The sequence below is a fragment of the Pinus tabuliformis genome, chromosome 6 (genome assembly GCF_031772625.1).
Source record: "Pinus tabuliformis cultivar Carrire ecotype Pingquan chromosome 6, CPIR1, whole genome shotgun sequence".
Lineage (NCBI taxonomy): Eukaryota > Viridiplantae > Streptophyta > Pinopsida > Pinales > Pinaceae > Pinus > Pinus tabuliformis.
In genome coordinates this window covers 2,027,721,684-2,027,743,527 of record NC_142292.1, presented here as the reverse complement: position 1 = coordinate 2,027,743,527, position 21,844 = coordinate 2,027,721,684, and the positions used below count along the sequence as shown (strand labels likewise).

The window sequence follows — 21,844 nt, the reverse complement described above, 5'->3', positions numbered from 1 at the left end:
ACAATCATCAATCAAATTGTATTTAACTTAGCTATGGATGCAAAAGTCTCTTCCTAATCAATTCCCTCTTTTTGTAAGTAGCCTTTTGCAACTAGCATGGCCTTATACTTATTTATGCTTCCACAAGCTTTAAATTTAGGTTTGGATAACCATTTGAATCCTATGGGTTCCTTATTTTCAGGAAACTCTATTAGTTTTCAAGTATCGTTCTTCATTATAGAATCATAATCTTCCTTCATTGCATCTCTCCACTCTTTATGTTCATTAGCTTCCTTAAAATTCAAAGGTTCTATGACATTCATAACTTTAGTCATTAAGGCATAATATTTAAATCTTACTAGTGGTTGAGTTTGACGAGATGACCTTCTTGGTACTTCGCTACTTTCATCTCTTCTCCTGGTTTATGGTGAATCATCTCTTCTTTGTGGTGTGTTGTGGTTGCTAGAGGTGTCCATGTCACTGGATTCTTCCTCCTCTTTTTGTTCCTACTCATCACCTGCTTCCTATTTGACACCATCATACTCATAAGGGATATGCCATGCATTATACTTTTCATTCTTATGGCCTTGATATACAAGATCATGAAATAATACATCTATACTTGCAAATATTTTATGAGTGCATATATCAAACAACTTATAAGCTTTATGATCAAAACAATAACCTATGAAGATACATTTAATAACTTTCACATCAAGTTTCCTCTTGTCTTCTTTTGGAACATGATATAATTCTTTGCTAACGAAGATTCTCATATGGCTTACTGCTGGTTTATAACCATAAAATGCTTCAAAAGGAGTCTTATGTTCTCAACTTTTAGTTGGACTTCTATTTTTCAAGTAAAAAACAATATTAACAGTTCTGCCCCAAAAAATTGGAAATATTTTTACCTTTTAAATGCTCCATGCACAGTTGACCAGGGTTTTGTTCTTCCTTTCAGCTACTCCTACATCCTGCTGCGAAGTATATGGTACTATGTATTGTTGTATAATTCCATGGGATTTACAGTACTTGATGAATTCATTTGAAATATATTCTCTTCCTTTATCGGATTGGAGGATCTTGATGTATTTTCTTGTTTGCTTTCAACCGTAGATTTGGACTCCTTGAAATATTCAAATACATCACTCTTCTTTCTCATGAAGTATACCCATGTATATTTCATACAATTATTAATAAATATCAAGAAGTAATATGTTCCACCTAATGATCTAGTCTACATAGGACCACATATATTTGTATGCACAAATTCTATGACATCCCTTTTCCTTTTATCTCTATGATTAGGGAACTCTCCTTGTGCATATTCCCTAATGCACACCCTTCACATGCTAATATTTTACTCTTAAGTATTAGAAGCCCTTCTACCATACTTCGTTTTTGAAGTAGTAATAGATAATGATGATTAATGCGGCCATAAATTAATGCCAAAGAGTCTTTGTTGTCATTGTTGTGGATGCCAATGCTTGATGGCTTTTAGTTGTCACATTGAGCTTATATAAACCTCCAATTCTAACTCTTGTTGCAATGACCTTGAAGTGATCCTGCATGTCTTTCACTACACAATGTGAATTTACAAATTCAACCTTCAAGCCCTGATTAATTATAGTAGAGACTGAGATTAAATTCTTCTTAATAATAAATGTAGAAATTTTGAATAATTTAACACATATTCACAGAGATTATCCTGATCATACAATTATAAGCGGAACATGTATAATACATAATCTCCTCTACGTTGATCATCAATTTACAGAAGCAGAAACATTCACAGGCACACATAGAAGCATCAATCAAACTCATAAACACAGTATGTATCCCGGGGAAAGCATCTCGCTAAAAACCCCACACTATCTGTATATTATATTGATTGAATCATGTAACATTACACAGCATAATACTTCTCACAAGTATCTCCACCTGTTACACACAATACAGCTCAGATTTGATCTCCAAATCTCTCCCGCTGCTTGCCTGCCTCCACTGCTCAAACCTGCTCGAGAACTGATGAGAATAGCTTCCCAAACTCGATTTTACACTGCAAAATAGTCACCCACACTATGTTGGACGTGAGCAACAGCTATAATATCATGAAGATACGTGAGCAAACTCATTGACATACTCAATCCTTTGATTGTGCAAATCATCATGCACAGCTATAGTCACAACTGATAGCAATCTGATCCTCTAACACCTGTCCCTGCTGAACTGAACATGCACTGACATGCAACTGAGTTAACTGATGTATTCTATAGTTGCATTATGAGTTAATAACTTGTGAATTAATTAATAACTAATTCACCCAACTCATCTTTAGTCTATTGATCAGTTAGACTAAATACAACCAGTTTAACAAAGCTAAACTGAACACAACTCCATCAACTGTACCTCCAGTCCACTAAACTCAACTCACTTGAGTTCTAACTGAAGTCATGCATGCAACAACTCAACTGACTCATAAGAAAAACGAATTTCCTTCTGACAGTTGCATGTGCCACTTCCGTAGCTCAAACTGAAGTGCTCCAAGAGAATAAGATTAAGTTTATAGTCCAAATATTATTGTGAGATAATAATATTTGACTTTTCTATTTTTGACTTTGATCACTCACACTGTGATCACTCACACTGTAATCACTCACACTGTGATCACTCACACTTTCATCAAAAATAGAAGTCCATCTATTTTTCCCAACTTGATCAATCATCCATAGACATGATCCATATGTCTAAAAATAGACATAGTCTAAAAATAGACTTGCGCCAAAAATAGCCTGCGGGCCCACTTAGTGAAGGCGACTCTTTTCACTAAGCTCCATCATCTTGTTGCAATCTCAACAAGCATTTCTTGTTGCACACTTTTCAACACTCCCTCTCAACAAGAAAGGCTTCCTCTCAAACCCGATCCTGTAACTCTGGAATGTTCTCCATGCAACACATTTGGCCGGTCCACTTGCTCTGTCATCAAAGTCTCTGACTGCTATTGCCTCTGTCAACTGAAACTCTGCATCTCTGTGCTCTTCAGTATCTGACTGCTCTAGCCTCTGTCACTTTGATCTCTGACTGCATCCGTGCTGCTGCTGGTTCTATCTCCCAGCATTGCATCCGCACTGCACCTCCCAACTGACCTCCCTGTTGGGATAGAAACACCCTCTGATGCTGCTGACAAGTGCTCCCTCTCTGACATCTGTGCTACTGCAACATCTCCATGCATCTCGCACCATTGCACACCTCTCTGTGCCACCTAGCACTGTGCAAAACACTTGTGCCTCTCGCATTGCTACAGCCTGCTAGCTATGCGCTGTCCTGGGATTCCCTGCACTGTCGCTCTCTCTGCCGCTCCATCCGCATCTGACTCTACCCAATCAGTCAGTTCCTGCTACTACACATCGGGGCTCCCGTAGCAAGGTCTCATCCAAGAGGTTGGGTACCTCAAGGATCCTGCCCCTCCTCCTTGGGACAATCAATCCACATCACCCCACCTCCTACCTGGAGGTATGGATGCATGCGATCCCTCAGCCCACCTGGCTTGAAGTTTCCCGCTACTGGAGGTCTCTGGATGAGTAGATGTCTCTACTCGATCTCCTTTCAGCTTCCCCTGTTGTGGCTCCTCCACAATCTCCTGAAGCTGCTGCACCAATCGTGGCTCCTCCACAATCGTCTGAGACTTCTTCTGGCTCTGCATGTTGAGAGGTAATATACGCTCCCTCTCAACCACCAAGTCTCCATCAGTTGCCTTGCTGCTCAAGGCTTTGCATGCATCTTGAACCTCAAGAGCATACAGGTTCCTGACTCGTAAACCAATCTCATGACAACGAAAGCATCGCACCTTCGACTTGTCAACTTTCTTCCCATCACTGGAAGAACAAGATTCGAAAAGAGAAACCTTCTCCTTCCCCTTCTTCGCCTTACTCGCTAAGGCACAGTTCTCCTCATCATGCATAGATGAAGATTGCACCTTCGACTTGTCAACTTTATTCCCTTCACTGGAAGAACAAAGATTCGAAAAGAGAAACCTTCTCCTTCCCCTTCTTCGCCTTACTCGCTAAGGCACAGTTCTCCTCATCATGCATAGATGAAGAATTGTCTCTGGTGCACCGTCTAATCTCCTCCTGCATCAAATCCGACCATGGTCGTTCCCAATTTGGCAGTTTCTCCCTTCCATTCACCGAGTCCTGGTATCTATGCCAACTCTTAGGAAGGTCAAGGAGTCCTAGACTCACCATCCTCATCATCAACAGTAACCCCCACACTTCCCAGCTCATCTCGACACTGAGTGAACCTCGTGAGATACTGGGGCATACTATCTCCATTCTCGAACTGAATGTTTCTGAGTTTTATCTCTTGCTTTGGAATTAAATTCGAATTCCACCAGCACAAAACTCAACTGCTTCCGATCTAGAATTCGTGAGAACACAATATTTCTCGTACAGAGATTGACTGTATGGACTTTCACCGGATATTTCACCTTCCAAAGGAAGGATGAATCCAGAGGCTACCTGGCCCGATTACAGACTCTGCCTGAAGAAATAGAATGTAAACACTTCCTGAATAATAGACCCGATGATCAATCCTCGCTTGATGTCCTGTAAAAATCTCTTCTACAAATCAAGCAGCTCCGATACCATGTAGAAACTTTTTCTACAATTATCTAGCTTCGATACCATGTAGAAATTTTGAATAATTTAACACATATTCACAGAGATTATCCTGATCATACAATTATAAGCGGAACATGTATAATACATAATCTCCTCTACGTTGATCATCAATTTACAGAAGCAGAAACATTCACAGGCACACATAGAAGCATCAATCAAACTCATAAACACAGTATGTATCCCGGGGAAAGCATCTCGCTAAAAACCCCACACTATCTGTATATTATATTGATTGAATCATGTAACATTACACAGCATAATACTTCTCACAAGTATCTCCACCTGTTACACACAATACAGCTCAGATTTGATCTCCAAATCTCTCCCGCTGCTTGCCTGCCTCCACTGCTCAAACCTGCTCGAGAACTGATGAGAATAGCTTCCCAAACTCGATTTTACACTGCAAAATAGTCACCCACACTATGTTGGACGTGAGCAACAGCTATAATATCATGAAGATACGTGAGCAAACTCATTGGCATACTCAATCCTTTGATTGTGCAAATCATCATGCACAGCTATAGTCACAACTGATAGCAATCTGATCCTCTAACACCTGTCCCTGCTGAACTGAACATGCACTGACATGCAACTGAGTTAACTGATGTATTCTATAGTTGCATTATGAGTTAATAACTTGTGAATTAATTAATAACTAATTCACCCAACTCATCTTTAGTCTATTGATCAGTTAGACTAAATACAACCAGTTTAACAAAGCTAAACTGAACACAACTCCATCAACTGTACCTCCAGTCCACTAAACTCAACTCACTTGAGTTCTAACTGAAGTCATGCATGCAACAACTCAACTGACTCATAAGAAAAACGAATTTCCTTCTGACAGCTGCATGTGCCACTTCCGTAGCTCAAACTGAAGTGCTCCAAGAGAATAAGATTAAGTTTATAGTCCAAATATTATTGTGAGATAATAATATTTGACTTTTCTATTTTTGACTTTGATCACTCACACTGTGATCACTCACACTGTAATCACTCACACTGTGATCACTCACACTTTCATCAAAAATAGAAGTCCATCTATTTTTCCCAACTTGATCAATCATCCATAGACATGATCCATATGTCTAAAAATAGACATAGTCTAAAAATAGACTTGCGCCAAAAATAGCCTGCGGGCCCACTTAGTGAAGGCGACTCTTTTCACTAAGCTCCATCATCTTGTTGCAATCTCAACAAGCATTTCTTGTTGCACACTTTTCAACAATAAACACGTACATCACATTGTGGATTAGTTTAACACAATTGTTGGGTAATGTCATTGGCACATCATACCCCTTAATTTCGTGTGCGCGATCATATCTAAGATATATATTCGTACCATTGTTAGTTTCATGAAAGTTCTCAAACCAATGCCTATTACAGGACATATGAATGGAGGCTCCATAATCAACAAACCAAGTATTTGGATCATCTATTTCAATAGATACTTCAACATATATAACAAATAGTCTAAAGTTGTTGACACTATCATTCATTGTTTATCCTTTATCAACAAAATTACCAGTGTGTCTCTTATTTCTATGTTTAGACTCATGGTATTTCCTTTTCATGTAGTCTCTAGAGTAGTGTCCAAACTTGCCACAATAATGGCATTTAAGATCGACCTTCAAAAATGTAATACATGGTTGTTATTTTGCAAATGGTGGCTTACCAACTAATTGCTTTCTTTGTGGTGACTTTCCTCCTTTATTATCTTCCTAAGGCTTCCTCCTAAAATGTGGTTTCCCTCTTGCCATTTGCGCCAAGCCATAATTTTGAGGCTTAATATTCCTTTGCCTTTCTTCCTCCTGCATGAGTATACTTGCCAACTTATCAACACTAGGAGCCTTCTACTTTGCTACAAGACTTATGATGAACATTTGATACTCATCTAACATTCCATTTAAAGTTATAGTGACTAGGTCAATCCCAAATACAACTTCATCGATATTTTTCGAGTTTATCTTTAAAATCCTTAATTCTTGAAATAAAATTATTGATGCTTTCATTTTCTTCCATTTTAATGGAAATAATCTTACTCTTAAGGGACAAAAGTCGATTTGTATCTTCAATTCGTAAAAGTCCTTGAGCGGCTTCCAGGTCTCCTTCGATGTATTCAAGCCTCTAATAGTGGTATAATGTTTTCTTTTATAGACGTTTACATCAACACTTTCGCCTTAGTCTCTTGCTTCTCCTAATCATGAATTGAAGTAGCTGTAACTCTTACAACCACCTCTGTCTTTACTTCACCACCACTCAATATCGACTCGACATTGTATCTCTCCATCAATGTTTGCATCTTAAATTTCCAATTCACGTAATTGGCACCATCCAACTTGGTTGTTTCATTTAGGTATGATTATGTTAGAGGATTAGCCATCTCAATTTTTTTAAGCACCCTTACTAAAAGCAAAATACAAAAAAAAGTTCAAGCAATATCAAACCAAATTTATGCACTTTCGTAGCAATAGATTTCGAAGCAAGCACAACAACATCAAACAACACTTTAATTTTATATCAAAGGAGAAAAGAACAATTCATGTGATTTGTAGAGCATTTGAATGCACCTATTTCGACACTCTTAATTATGGTGGACAATCCCATGCACAATGGTCCCAGTGGATGTCCCACAAATTCTTTACACTACTTCACTATGCTACATCACACTCATTCCACACTTTGATCTGCAGGCTTCTTGTTGAAGGTCTTTGTTGATGGGTTGATGACTGAATATTTTATGACAATCGACATGAACCGTTTAATTATGAGACTGCTTCTCCACCTAATCGAGAGACCTTTGCTAGTATATGAGACATTATACACATACTTCTACTAATTCTAAACTTTATTTCAAAGGGTTAGAATTCAGACAAGTGAATTAATAATAATAATATATGGGTCTGCTGGAATATGAGAAGTGGTACCAAATATGAGAGAAGCGTTTTAATATGTGAAGGAGAGGTGTTTTAATTATCCTTGTGTACTTGATTCAAATACCTATACCTTTTGGATCAATTGTGGAAATCATACAAGACTCTCCATGCAATAATCTACAACTAACACATTGGGCACATTCACAGACCACCTTTAAACAGGACAATCGTGTAGGGAGGAGGCCCCTCTCCCTCAGACCTTGATTGATTGAATTTATAGTGGGTTGAAATGACAGTATAATCAAAGCAAACAAAAAATAATACACTAGGCTCGGTATTTAAACTCAACCTCCTCCAAAAATGGATGCCAATCAACTACTCAAACAACATGTCCTCCTCAACAACTAAAAAATGGAAGACAACACAAACTTCACTCTTCTCAACATACTGATGCACCTAAATTTCAATGCACAACTTCAAGAGTTCAGTCACTTGCCAATCACATTGCAAAGCTTAGCCTCCTTGCACACCAAACTCGCCCTCTAGCTCGTCTTTAATGTCAACAGGCATACACAACTCCTTCTATGTTCGCACAACCGCAATAGCCTCACCAACACAATTTCACTACACCAGACTTACTTGTCTAAGCCTCACAACCCTCAGTCTCGCAACCTTGCTATGATACCAACACAAAATTAGAAAGACATAATTTAAGAGGATGCAATTCTCTAGTGAGACAATCACTCACTTAGGACTTTGCATCACATACACACTTACATTCACCAGGCCAACAAACTATTACATATATAGGTTTAGATTATTGTTGAACAAATTATTAAGATATAGGAACTTCCAACCAACAAAGTCTAATCAATGTAAAAACAATTCTAACAACACATAACATGTTCTAATTATGGGAGAATATTCTAGAGATTTCTCCATCATTCGAATAATTTGATTCTCCACTAGCACAATGCATAATTACAATAAACAAAATGACTCAATTTATCAGTAAAACCTAAATTAACTAGATTCTAAACCTTAACACTAACTTAAATTCAATATTTTTACTTTAATTTAACTATCCCCTTTTTGGTTTATATATCGACAAGCTTGAGGAGTGGTTAAATTCGCAAGGGGGTGATGGTATCTATTTGGGTAAGTTTGTTATAAGACTTCTTTTGCATGCAGATGACCTTATTTTGATTGTTAAATCTACATTTGGTTTGCAAAAACACTTACTATCCCTTGAGCATTTTTGTAGAAGGGTGGGGATGCAAGTCAATATCAGCAAAACGAAAGTAGTGGTTTTCTTTAAAAAAAGAAAATAACCAACATAAGTTATACTTTGAAGGCAACATCATGGAAGAAGTTGCGGAATACAAATACCTCAGAATTGACTTCAACAAAAATCTAAGCTAGGATGGTTGTAGAAAGAAAATAACTTTGGGGGGTTTGAAAGCATTTTATGCTTTTCAAAATAGGTGAAGAGAGGCAAAGTTATGGGACTGGAAAACCACTCAAACTCTTTTTCAGCTTCTAGTGGTTCCGATGATTCTCTATGGTTGTGAACTGTGGGCCAACAATACATCCGACATGCAATGGAAACAAATTGCGAAAATTTAGAAGCATTTGATTACAAACAAATTCAAAATTAAAAGTGCAGTTCCTTATGCTATCTTGTTAAGTGAAACAAAGGCTGCTCTTATTGAAGCAATTGTTATGGGGTGAGTAATAAGGTATTTAAAAAAAATTAAGCAAATGGAAGAGGGCAAATGACCTAAGGTTGTCTTTAATGACATATCGTGCAAAAGAAAAAATGACTAGGATGCAGCAAAATAACAAATGGTTTAGTAAATGAGGTATTTGCTTGAACACGTGTCCTATAAACAGTAAAGAGATAAAAGCTTTTGTTATGGATAAGTTCCACAAGCGTACTTGGGATAAGGAGCTAGAGAGAAATAAAAAGTACTATATTGAAGTGTTTAATGCCACTCATAATCATCAACAAAAAGCGTACATAGAGGCCAATGTTTCTTGGAGAGCCAAAATTCTTATTACTCAGTTAAGGACTAATTCTCATTAACTTTGTTGTGAAACAGGACGCTAGAAAAGGCCAAAAGAAGTGTGAAAGGAAAGAGTATGTATTTTTTGTTCTTCTGGAAAAGTGGAAACATAAAAGCATTTCCTTTTAGAATGCGAGACCTTAAAAGACAATAGGGAAAGTTATGCAAATATTTTGGCAGCTAGCTCTTGGGATAATCTATTTAGTGAGGGGTTTGTCGAGAAGCTGAGAGCGTTTATTGTGAGGCTTCATAGGAAAAGGGTCGAATACATCAACTAGGTGAAGAAGCAATCTATCCCACAAAGGCTACCTCTAGCCTCGTGGACGTTAAATATATTATTATTATTATTTAAACTATGTTGTAGGTACTAGCTACTATGTAGTGCTTGTTTTTAAATACACAGTTAATGTAAATGGCTTTAGTTATTAGTTAAATACATGGCGCAAGCATGGTATTACACATTCAGTTTCGTTTTGACTGTGTATGAGGTCTTATTATGGATTGTTTAGTAACTTCCATTTCTATTAGTTACTAATTTTTTGTTTTTAGTTTTATTTCGTTTTTAATTTTTAATTTTTATTTTTATTTTCATCCATTATAGTTTTTCCTCCATGTTTTCAATTTAAGATGACTTATTATTATATCAAAAACATATTTTAATAAATTTAATAATTAAAAATTATATATATTAATAAAAAATAAAACACAAATATATATAAGAAGATAAACATATATATTACAGTAGTTAATCATATTTCTTAATTTTTGATGATGACATTCAACAATACAATATTTTATTAGTTGTTTTATTTTTGTGATAAAATTTTTGTATTTATTATTTATTAATTTAATTAAGCTACATTTAAACTAACCTGCATGTACTAACTACTATATAGCCCTTGTTTTATATGTGGTTTTTTAATATATTCCAGCAAAACCTAAATATTTAAAAGAACACACAACCTCAAAACATTTCAACGATGGATGTCTCCCTTCATTGTACTTCAATACGAAGAACAATAGTTGCTACCCTCTAAAGATGTTTTTAATACCTTGAGTTTAATTAACTAGTCGGCGCCGGCATGTAGGACCCCCAAGTATAGGTCCTAGGTTTTATTTTTGTTGGGATGGATTAAGGGTTTTCTTCTAACTGGAAATTTCAGGTTTGAGTTTAAGCTCGGAGAGGGAAACTTGCGAGCTTCAGTAGACTGTGAAAGGTACTGTAGGTCGGCGATGCCATTTTTGAAACGGAAAACCATGGCGGAACGCGCGGTGAACTTCACAGAGGAAGATAAAGAGGTAACACATATTTTTCTTTGAAAAATCAGATTTGGTGATATCTAATTTAGTCCTCTTCACTCATTATTTGGTTCCCATACCAGGTCTTCGTTGAAAACATAGTTTTTTGCCCTTAGTGAACATGCATCGAGCCTTTCACAAGAAATGCTGTCAATACGCCTGGGTTCATAGATTGTCCAGTATATAAACTAGTCAAATCAGGTTTGTCTGATAACAAAAAAGATTAACATTGATAACTTGCTTCGCTATGTATGTCTTCCATTGCTACGATCGATGATATCACTTGGTGCTACGACCTCTGTCTTGTCTTTTCCGTTCATTGTCTTCGCCTTAGTTAATGCCAAGGCGCTGCAGTGTTGGTTCCAGCATTGTTCCTTGCACAGGCAGTTGATCCTCCACCCACAGCAGTCGATTGAGCCAGAATGGAGGTCTCTTGTTGTATTGTATATTTCCATAATTCAGAGGAACATATCTTCGTTTGATGAATGCTTGTGATTTGAATCTCACTCTTCATTAGAATTGGCCACTTTACATGCATTAGCAGCTATTGGTAACTATGTTGAAATGCAATAGAAGTATAAGACCAACATGAGAAGCATTGGATTATAGAAGTATAAGACTAACATGAGAAGCATCGGATTGAACGTGAGTTGCAATATGCGAGAGGACGAGGGGTTTAAGGGACACTGGTCAAGATGAACCAGTGAAGATATGGACCATTCGAAGAAATGGGACAGTAATTTGTTCAAGTTGGATTTATTACTATCTTGGAAAGCTGTTAACTCTTAATTGCGGACTCGTTCAAACTGTACAAACCATATATATTTTTTGAGGACATTGACAACCTCTTGAAATTGCCTTCAATCCTAAAATTGACATTGGAGATCAACAAGCCTCTAGAGTTGGACATCATATTGCAAGTTGAGAGTTGCATAAGGAATAACTTAAGTCACGTGACACTAGGACATGGAGACATGGGTGTTCGTCACGGACATGTATGCCCTGCGAAACAAGACACGAGGGACACACAAACACACATATATTAAAAAAATAAATAGAATCAAAACGACATAAATAAAATAAAGACATAAAGATGTAAAATATTTGAACATTTAGAAATTAGAACTGCAATGCATCAAACAAAGAAGAATACCCCACAGATCACACATATGGAACCATGAACTATAGTTTGCCATCAAAATGTATTACAAAGATACGATGATGGATGGGAGTGTCAATGGAAAATAGTAAATAGGGTAGAAGATTTTCACTACTTGTTCTCATGGATCTCATAATCAAAAGTATGAGAATCACCACTACTGATACTACACTTGCACTCTCCTTCCTCCTTGAATGTATTTAATCCAGATGCTGCTTCTGTCGGTGTGGCAGAGAACTCGTAAAGAGGATCACCATTATCAAAAGTGATCCTTTACAGGGCTGGTACATTAAGCTGGAGGGATTGGTAATTTGAACGCAACAAACCAATTCTAATATAGTGGACTTTAGTCATTGGCCAACATTGGGCATGCATGACTTGAGTGTTTGACATATCCAGATGCTGCTTCTGTTTGCGTGGCAGAGGTTTTTTAAAGAGGATTACCATTATAAAGTGATCCATTGTAGGGCTGGTATTTTAAGATTGAGGGATTGGTAATTTGAACCTAACAAACCAATTCTAATGTAGTGGACATTAGTCATTGGCCAACATTGGGACATGCATGAATTGAGTGTTTGATATACAAGTGATATGTGTCCTAATTAGGACATGTTTCCCTTGAGTGTCTTAGGTTAGACACAATGACACATGACACATGGCATAAAGGTGAGAGTTCTATGACTTGGGGATATAACACCAACAAGTTTGACCAAGTAAGACAATAATGACAACCATATTCAACAATCAAATCCAAGTTGCATTGAAAGGGAAACAAAAGTAGATATGAAAAGGTGGGGAGAGACATATACAGAAAGATTTCAGAAAAACTGAATACTAAACAGCGAGGAGACAACTATCTATTTATCTATATGTTCATCTGCGCACGCTAGTCATGGGGGATCATGAGTTAGTAACATATATGTTTGCAATACCAATAGATTTAGTGGTCTTGTGAATGCAATGGCTCCAAACATTAGGCACCTTTGCTATTGAGGCTAAACAAACTTTTCATTAAGTTCAAGTTAGACAAGAAATACTAACTCAATGAGTTCATACCTTTTCCTTCACAAGTCATAAGTTTCCCAAAAAGGGAGGGAGAACAGAAGTACAAAGCACTGCAGTTATAGATGTTCTTAAATAACATCATAAAATACATAATGAGCCATAATGTTTCTGACTTAAGAGACAGTAGATCTCAGGTCCAACATCAATCCACCAAATATTAGACTCTATATGTGTACTAACTAATAGAAGATATGAATTGAGAGGTGGAGTCAAGATGTAAGCATAAAACATAGCACTTGCTTGTTGCCCATGATATTGGTCTAGAAAGAGGACTGTTTTCCATGTAGCTCCAGAGTTCAAGACATTGCAGATCAATTGCAGTCAACACTAGAGGTCTTGCATATTCTCAAGGATAACTCTCAAATGATGAAACAACAAGATGTTCAAATGCAACTAGAACTAAAAGGTAACTTCAAACCCTCAAGAATAGAACCGTCTGATACCAACTTCTCTCTCCTATAAGAAAAACACTTGGAAAGTATTGAGCATTGGCATGCTTAAAGGAGGCCCAAGAGGTAATGATTATAAGTTTAGAGGTTCACTTTTAGGGTTAGAGTTAGTATAGATGCCTTAAGGTAATTTTTCCCTTTTCTGGTGGGTGTTTTGATTTTTTTTCAGAAATGACAACTTTTCATGTGAGGCCAAAACATGGCATTGGTTTTTGGATGTTGAAATGGTGTTTCTGAAAAATGAAAATGACACCGAAATGTTTCAGTTGTGTTTTAATGATGTTTCCCCTTTCATTTTAATAATCAAAATGTGGAATGGTGTTTGTGGGACCTCTAAAGATGTTTTCAGTAACTTAGAATCAATTGTTACATCAACCCTTACTGAAAGGCTTATACATCAACCCAGATCTACTAACTAAAGTGCACAAAATCTTGTGAAGGAAAGCCGCTGCCCTGAAATAAGAACTAAGGGTGAGTAAGTGAGTTGCATCAACATGAAGTAAAACCTAACCAGAACTCAGTCTTGAAGAGGCAGTTTCCTTGAAGATTGGACAGTGGTACTGATCCTCATATTGGCAAATCTATGATTGTACTCTCTCTTCCTCTGCTGAACATTTGATAATAATAATAAGAAGAATTGATCAAGGGTTTTCCCCATCTTGGGGTTTTTCCCTGGCTTGTGCCATATCTTTGTGTTCTTTTGGCTTGGCTTGTCTTCTGCACTTTCATTTAATGTTCTTTCGTTAGTTACTGATGGTTTATGGTCTAATAGAATTGATAATGAAGTGACTAAATAAAGCAGAGAACATGTTAACTCAAATTTTAACATGGTATCAGAGTTGGGACGAGGACAAGCTCCAGCAAGAGAATGGAAGAAAGCAATCACTCTGTCATGCAGATCTTATGAAGTTATCTTCTGAGGCCAGGTGCAGAATGATTACTCTTATGATGGAGGCCAAATCTCGGAGATCATTTATGGGCTCAGTTGAAAGCTTCTACTTTGTCGATCCTATTTTATTCTGAGCCATGAACAATCTCCTATGATGGACAGATCAAAAGGCATACCTGGGCTAAATTGTCTTTCTCTTCTGTGTTGATTTGAGTCTCTTCTGAGGTATGTTACTCTAAGTTTTGAGGTTTCATCTTTTCCGAAGGCTCCTCATTGGATAAACACTGCAATTCTGTGATTTATCTCGCACAACTCAAAGGGTTAATCCTTGATGTCTGCCTGAAGCTCAAACCTGTTTTCTTAAAGCTATTGCTCTGATATCTTTTGAGAAGGTTTCCCAAGGCTTGGATCTCTTTTCCTAATAAATTGAGACTGCTTTAAAAGCTACCATTAAGGGCTGTTCTCGGACCTATATCAAGGTCTTATTACGGACATGATTTCTAGTCATATTATCTGTGACTAGGGCTTAAATCTTATCTAAAGAACGCGAAGATTTTTAAAGGGCATATATATTCCTTGGTCTGGAGGTGTGTGGGCCTTATCTAATAGCCCTCACCAAGCATAGTTATCTTTCAATCAAATCAGAATTCTGGTTTCAGCATATCACAATTTAAGGGGATCAAAATCAATAGCATTTTCTCAGAAGCCCGAACTTTTGTTTGGAAATATTCCTTCGATTCAACAATTATGAGCTCTCGACCTGAGTGAAGAAAGTATAATACTTAAGGATTTCTAAGTCTTCATCCTTGATTGAAAAGGAACCCTTACCTCTGCAAATTGAAGGACAAACAAGAAGCCAAGTGTCAACTTCTGAAATTTTCTCCAACATTATTCAATCTATTTAATAATTTTGATCAGAAGAAGGATGTTTCGAGCTTGGTCATACACTGCACATCCTCCACCTCAGTATTCGGCACCTAAGTTTTGTTTTCTGAACTATGAAATCCATGCACACTTATTGGTGTTTTGTAAAGGTCCGATACATCTTGTAATACCTCAAATTTTGGAAGGCAACTTGAAAAGCTACAGACTTGAAGCAAATATTGTCTTTGGTATGACTGAATCATACGCAAGATATGGCATTCAGGTTCAGATTTATGTATTATCATCCCAAATGAGTAAGTTGATTCACATTGTATAGTTATAAGAAGGCATATTGACATTATGTCTTCAGTATATAGTATTTTGGCATTTCATTTACAGTCAGGTTAACATTGGCATCATCTCACTTACAGTCAACATTAAGAGAAGTATTGGTATGACATACTTGCAGTCCAAGACAGTTATGATATTTTGATAAATTACTGACAACAGTATCATATTGAAATTCTGATGTCAAGACTGGCTGTAGGTAGTTTGAATTTCTCTTTTCTCATCATTTAGAAAAGAAGAAGCACTGTTCCATTACTCCAATCTATGACATTCAAACCTCTATCATAAAGAAGAGGGAGCTGAGTCTCCTATACGATGGATCTCCAGTTTTGAACAATAGCATAAAATTATAATTTGAGTACGAGAGGATAGTCACAACAAAAGGAGGATCACACCTTGTATCTGTGCATAAACCTGGAACAAATCTATAGTCTGATCAAAGCCTATAGCCTGGTGGTGATTTCAGTCCAGCATAAAATTTTCTGAGCATTTTATTATATTTCAGTGCATCATGAAGAGGTGTGTTGCAGGCACATATGCTACAAGGAGTCGAAGATCAGAAGCAATCTTTGTAACCATACTTCCCAGTATTGGAAAGGTCAGATGCATTCACATAAGGCGCCTGGCAGCCAATGAAGAAGTGTAAATCCTCTGGAGGAAAGGAACAAATCTAAGGGTGCTCTATGATTGTCTCATCTTCCAATAAGTCTGGTTCTCTTGAAGTATTGTAACTAAGATAGAAGAAATAACAACTGTTGAAGGATAATACCTCTGGAAAGGATTTTTTTTCAGTAAAGTCTACAGCTCTAATCTGAGCTTTCTTCAAATCAAAGTCTGAGGTTCTAATCAAAGTTCAAAGACTATTAAACAGGGGCAGTATGAAGAAGCCTAGCACTTGATGGAACCGTGTTAGTAGCATCTTGGAAGTCTGGCCGTTAAGAAAAGTGCATAGCACCTTGAAGTAGTTTCTTATAACAACCCTTATGTGCAAGAAATCAGAGGTAGCTTGAAGAAAGATATAGATGCCTGAATAAGAAATCATGAATTAAGTAATTTGATGATTCAAGATCACGTGAAGCAAGGCTTCAGAGGGAGCGACAAAATCCCTGATGACTTTTCCTACCCAATAATTTTTTAAGTTATGGCAGTTGGGTTTGATGACTCTGATGATCTCTGTCACCTCAGAAGGATAGGTTGCTCGAAGTTTATGCATGGAAGAAATATGTCAATTAGAGTATAAATATATAGTAACTGATGATGTTGATCCTCATATAAGTTGTCTCTTAAAGTCAAGATGGAAAGACCTTACCATGTTGCATTGTTCCCTGCACTTAAAAGCTGTTGGTCTGCATTCATATATCTTGTGGATCCCTGTTTATGCCTATGGATAAGCCTCATATATTGGACAGTTGTTTGCTGAGATATCCCTGTGACTCTAGTGCACTATCAATCATTGCTAGACTGAAGTTTGTGACTCTACGAACTCCATTGAGGCTGAATGAATAAAGCAGCCAACATGGACATCTAAGTAAACTCCACAGCAACCATTTATGCACACATTGTTGTATATTTCAGAGTAGGATTCAGAAAATCCTGTATTAACAACAGATACCACTTTATATGGTACAACAAGGGACATTCCTGTTTATGGAAGAACACTACCAGGATTATGGCATGTTTAATTACAAAGTGGATGGATCTTATGATAAGCAGGCTGCCAGATGGACACTTTGCACTCTGGAAAGACAAGCTTAGGCTTGTGGTCTCCCTGAGTAAGAGGGAGTAAGAATAATTAAATATTTCCTTCATCAGATATGCAAGAAGCAGAGGATAGCCAAGTGCTGCTAAGATCTCTGATGTAAATCAGTAAGCTGTGTATACATCTATATGCTGCTGGGAGCTATGAGGCTTTCATTTGACGATCCGATCATCAATATCATCTTCAAGATCTAGTCTTGATTTCCAGAAAGCAGCTTGGCACTATTCCCTTTATGAAAGGATCTTTGGTTAAAATGGAACATTGAGCTCTGGGAGCTCCTGAAGACTTGGGGTACTTATTGAGCTATGAACGACCATAGGGTGAGTGGTTCACCTTCCCATGTGACAGATGACATGCGTGTAGGGTGAGTGGTTCACCTTCCCCTATTGTTGATGAGAAATGTATAGGATGAGTGGTTAACTTTCTCCTATGGCATATGAGCAGGATGAGTAGTTCACCTTCTTCTGTGGATACCCTGTGAGAGATGCATTTAGGCATCTAGTTGTGGACATAGGAGCTCATTCCCTACGATCAATGGTTGACATGTAAGTGGGACGTGGTTCATCCTTTCCCCACAAGTAGGATCCTTCCTACGTTTGATTGGTTGGCATGCATGTAGGAAGTGGTACACCCTTTCCCTACATGTGATTGTAGGATGTGGTTCGTCCTTTACCTACGTATGGTTGTGAGCAGGATGTGATACATTCTTTCCCTGCTATTGATTCAGTATCATCCTACCCATGTAGTCCGGGACACATGGGAAGTACCTCTCATCTGGACAATGAGTTGGGAAAAGTGGTTAGGGACCATAGCATTACCGATGGATACATTAGGTACTACCGTACTCCATATGACGAGGATGCATGGTGTTCTTCAACTTGATCTGGGATCAAGTCTGATTGAGGTTTTACCTCTGGACTGACTTTTGTCAGTAGAGAGTGATATAGTCTTCTGGCTCACTCTCGATCAATTCTTTTTCATTATTACATCAGTGTTCAATAGAGCAGAGCAAAGCAGAGATGAGATTCAGAGATGGTTCATGGTGTCTGGATGGAATTTTCCCTAGTTGAGAGGGAGTGTTAAAATTGACAACTAGGGCCAAATTCCACCTTGGTCTGCTCCTTTGAAGAAGATTGTTGTGGCATTGAATTCCTCTTCTTGAGAGGTCCAAAATCGAACTTAAGATCATCAAATTTGGATAAGGAAAAATATTTATTTACTTAAAAAGAAATTCTACAAGTCATGACCTTATTGAGGCGGGAAAAATGAAAATTTGAAATTCTAGTTTGCCTCCAAAATTCTGAGGTCAACTTCACCTCCATAAGGACAAATTGTTATATATAAAGGTGCCCTCCATTCTCATTTGATACATCAATTTTCTCCTTATTCTCTCTGAAATGGCCGCAGAAGAGGAAGATCTCTAGCGAAGGTATCAAGGGCAAGATTGGGATCTGTTTAGTCTTCTTCATGAGCCGAGTTCCTCAGGCAAGAGGCCGAGGTCAGTATGGAGGAAGTCTGGGTTTATCTATGAATAATTCTGGGCTCATTTATCATCTTTTTCAGGACTGAGTTAGAGCAGAAAAGGAGCCGCACTTGGCAAGGGTTATTGGATGGTGTTTTTGGTATATATTTGTATGGGTCTCCTCTCCAACAGTAAGCCACACTCCTATTAACATGGTTCAGATAAACCGCAGTACTTGTCATAGAAGGCCGAGAGTTTGGTTGTCATCACAGCTAGGCCGTGGGCCTAGTCTCCATGATCAGGTGGACTGAAAGGCTTATACATCAACCCAGATCTACTAACTAAAGTGCACAAATCTTGTGAAGGAAAGCCACTGCCCTGAAATAAGAACTAAGGGTGAGTAAGTGAGTTGCATCAGCATGAAGTAAAACCTAACCAGAACTCAGTCTTGAAGAGGCAGTTTCCTTGAAGATTGGACAGTGGTACTGATCCTCATATTGGCAAATCTATGATTGTACTCTCTCTTCCTCTGTTGAACATTTGATAATAATAATAAGAAGAATTGATCAAGGGTTTCCCCATCTTGGGGTTTTTCCTTGGCTTGTGCCAAATCTTTGTGTTTTTTTGGCTTGGTTTGTCTTTTGCACTTTCATTCGATGTTCTTTCATTAGTTACTAATGGTTTATGGTCTACTAGAATTGATAATGAAGTGACTAAATAAAGTAGAGATCATTTTAACTCAAATTTTAACAAAAGTGCTGTCAAGAAAAGGCCAGAATGATTTTTTAGAAGAAGAATTCTTAAGCATGAAAAGGGAGAACCTACTGCCTTTGCCGCCCAAGACAAGAAGCAAAAAAGAAAAAGAGGTCATCACTTTTCAGGAAATCCCGCTTCCCGATCCAATAATAAATAAACTTGATAGTAATTTTGCAGATAGTAATTAAGGTGTTGCATGTGTTTAATAGTTGTGGTTTTGGTACTCATTGATGCATGTAAAATTAAAGGGTAGTTTTACTTCTATTTATGCATGTGCAAGAAGTACTTGTTGATGCATGTAAAAATAAATAGTAGTTTTACTTCTGTTTATGCATGTGCAAGAAAATGTTGCCTTGAAAAGAAGTATAATGATAGAAATTGAATATTGAATATAGGGGGATTTTGATTCTCTCACATTATATTTGATGAGAAAGGTCATGGGTTTACTGACAATAGTGATTGCAGGAAAGAATCATGACTTTTGCAAAGGATGGAATGATAGTTTTCTAAACTAACCTCTTTTGTAGCGATCAAAGATGAATTATATCATTGCAGGCAATGAAGTCAATATGTATAATTATTATTACTTGCCTTCAATCTGGGATCATGATTTGAAGATCTTTATAAAATCAATGGAAGACCTATCCATGCATTGATTCATGATAGTAATCATCAATGTGAACTGTGGCACCGAAGGTTCACTCATATTCACTATAAAGCATTGCCTCATGTGAGAAAGATGGTTTTTGGAATGCCTGAGATTAGAGTGGATCATGATGGAGTTTGCCAAGGGTGTGCAAGTGGAAAGCATGTAAATGGACCCTTCCCTTCAAGAAAAATTAGAACCAGCTAGGTCAAGCATTTGGCATGTTCAATGACTTCAAGACTCTTGGAGAAGTCTTCACTGGTGAAAAGCTTGACATTGGACACTTGAGGATCTTTTGTTGCCTTGTCTACTTTAATGTGCCAGAGGAAAAGAGGACCTAGCCGAAAGCTTTAGGTATGAAGGGTACGCTTGTTGGTTATTGTGAAAATTCTAAAGCTTATAGAATATACGTACTTGTCAAAGAAATATAGAGTTTAGCATGGATGTAACATTTGATGAAGATGCAACTCTTGGAAAGACAAGAGACACTTCTCGTCCTCCTACCAATGTTGAAAGTCAAGATGATGCTTTGGATGCACAAGAAGATCCGGAGCCTGAGCCTAATCTTGCTGATGAACCCATGGAGCCCATGGACCCCTTGGAAACTCCTCCATTTGATCCTTCTGCTAGAAAGAGACATTCATGGCTTTGTGACTCTCTACAAGACTCTGATAAACATGCTGCCTCCAAAGGAACCTTCAGAGAAAGCAACAAACCATGCCGGTTCTAGGGATACGTTGTAGCCACGAGCAACATTATTCAGGTTGAACCATGCACTTTTGAAGAAGCAGTGAAAGATCAAGTATGGAAAGATGCAATTGCCGAAAAATATGAGTCCATCATACATAATGATGTATGGGAAGTAGTTCCAAGACCCAAAGGTAAGTCTATTGTGAATTTTAAATGGTTGTACAAAATTAAAAATGGCGCAAATGGTAATATTGAAAAATATAAAGCTAGATTTGTGGCTAGAGGTTTATCTCAAAAAGAGGGAGTAGACTATGATGAGATTTTTGCACCTGTTGCTCGATATACTACCATCCGATATATTGTGGCTTGTTGACCACTCCGTGTCAACTACCTAATAACAATAGAGTTTTTCGCAAAGATATTCCATCATGTTCGAGCATTCATATCATCTTGGATTTATCAGTCATCAGTTTGTTGAAGTTGTAAACCCATTCTGGAAGTTTATAATGTAAATGATCTTAGTAAGACTATAATGCGTGTAACAACCTAGGTAAGACTATTATTTTGATGGCAATTTTCATCCTAAGAGTTTTTTCGTCTCATCGATTCATCTGTGTTTCTAAACACAAATGATCGACAAAGTTTTCCCTCTAGGCTCACTCCAAAGCTAGGGTGGATTTTGTCGTCAAGATCTTAGGTAAGTCCTAGTGTTCTAGTCGAGTCTTCTATAAAGTGATTTGAGAATAATTTTAGTTAATTGGCTAAATTATTTTATTACAAATCACCTGGTCTACTAGATCATATTGAGTCGCAGAATTGAGTAAAATAATTGAGGGTCTATAATGAATGGGTTCCCCC

General features: G+C 37.5%; 1 protein-coding gene across 1 annotated transcript in view; it reads left to right on the top strand.

Annotated features, from left to right (window-relative positions):
- The first annotated feature begins 10,656 nt into the window (after positions 1-10,656).
- Positions 10,657-21,844, top strand: part of LOC149267387 (small RNA degrading nuclease 1-like) — a 190,409-nt gene continuing 179,221 nt past the window's right edge. Inside the window, exon 1 of the mRNA XM_089411429.1 lies at positions 10,657-10,899. Coding sequence (XP_089267555.1) covers positions 10,834-10,899 — 66 coding nt within the window. The 5' untranslated portion in view covers positions 10,657-10,833. The remainder of the gene's footprint in view (positions 10,900-21,844) is intronic.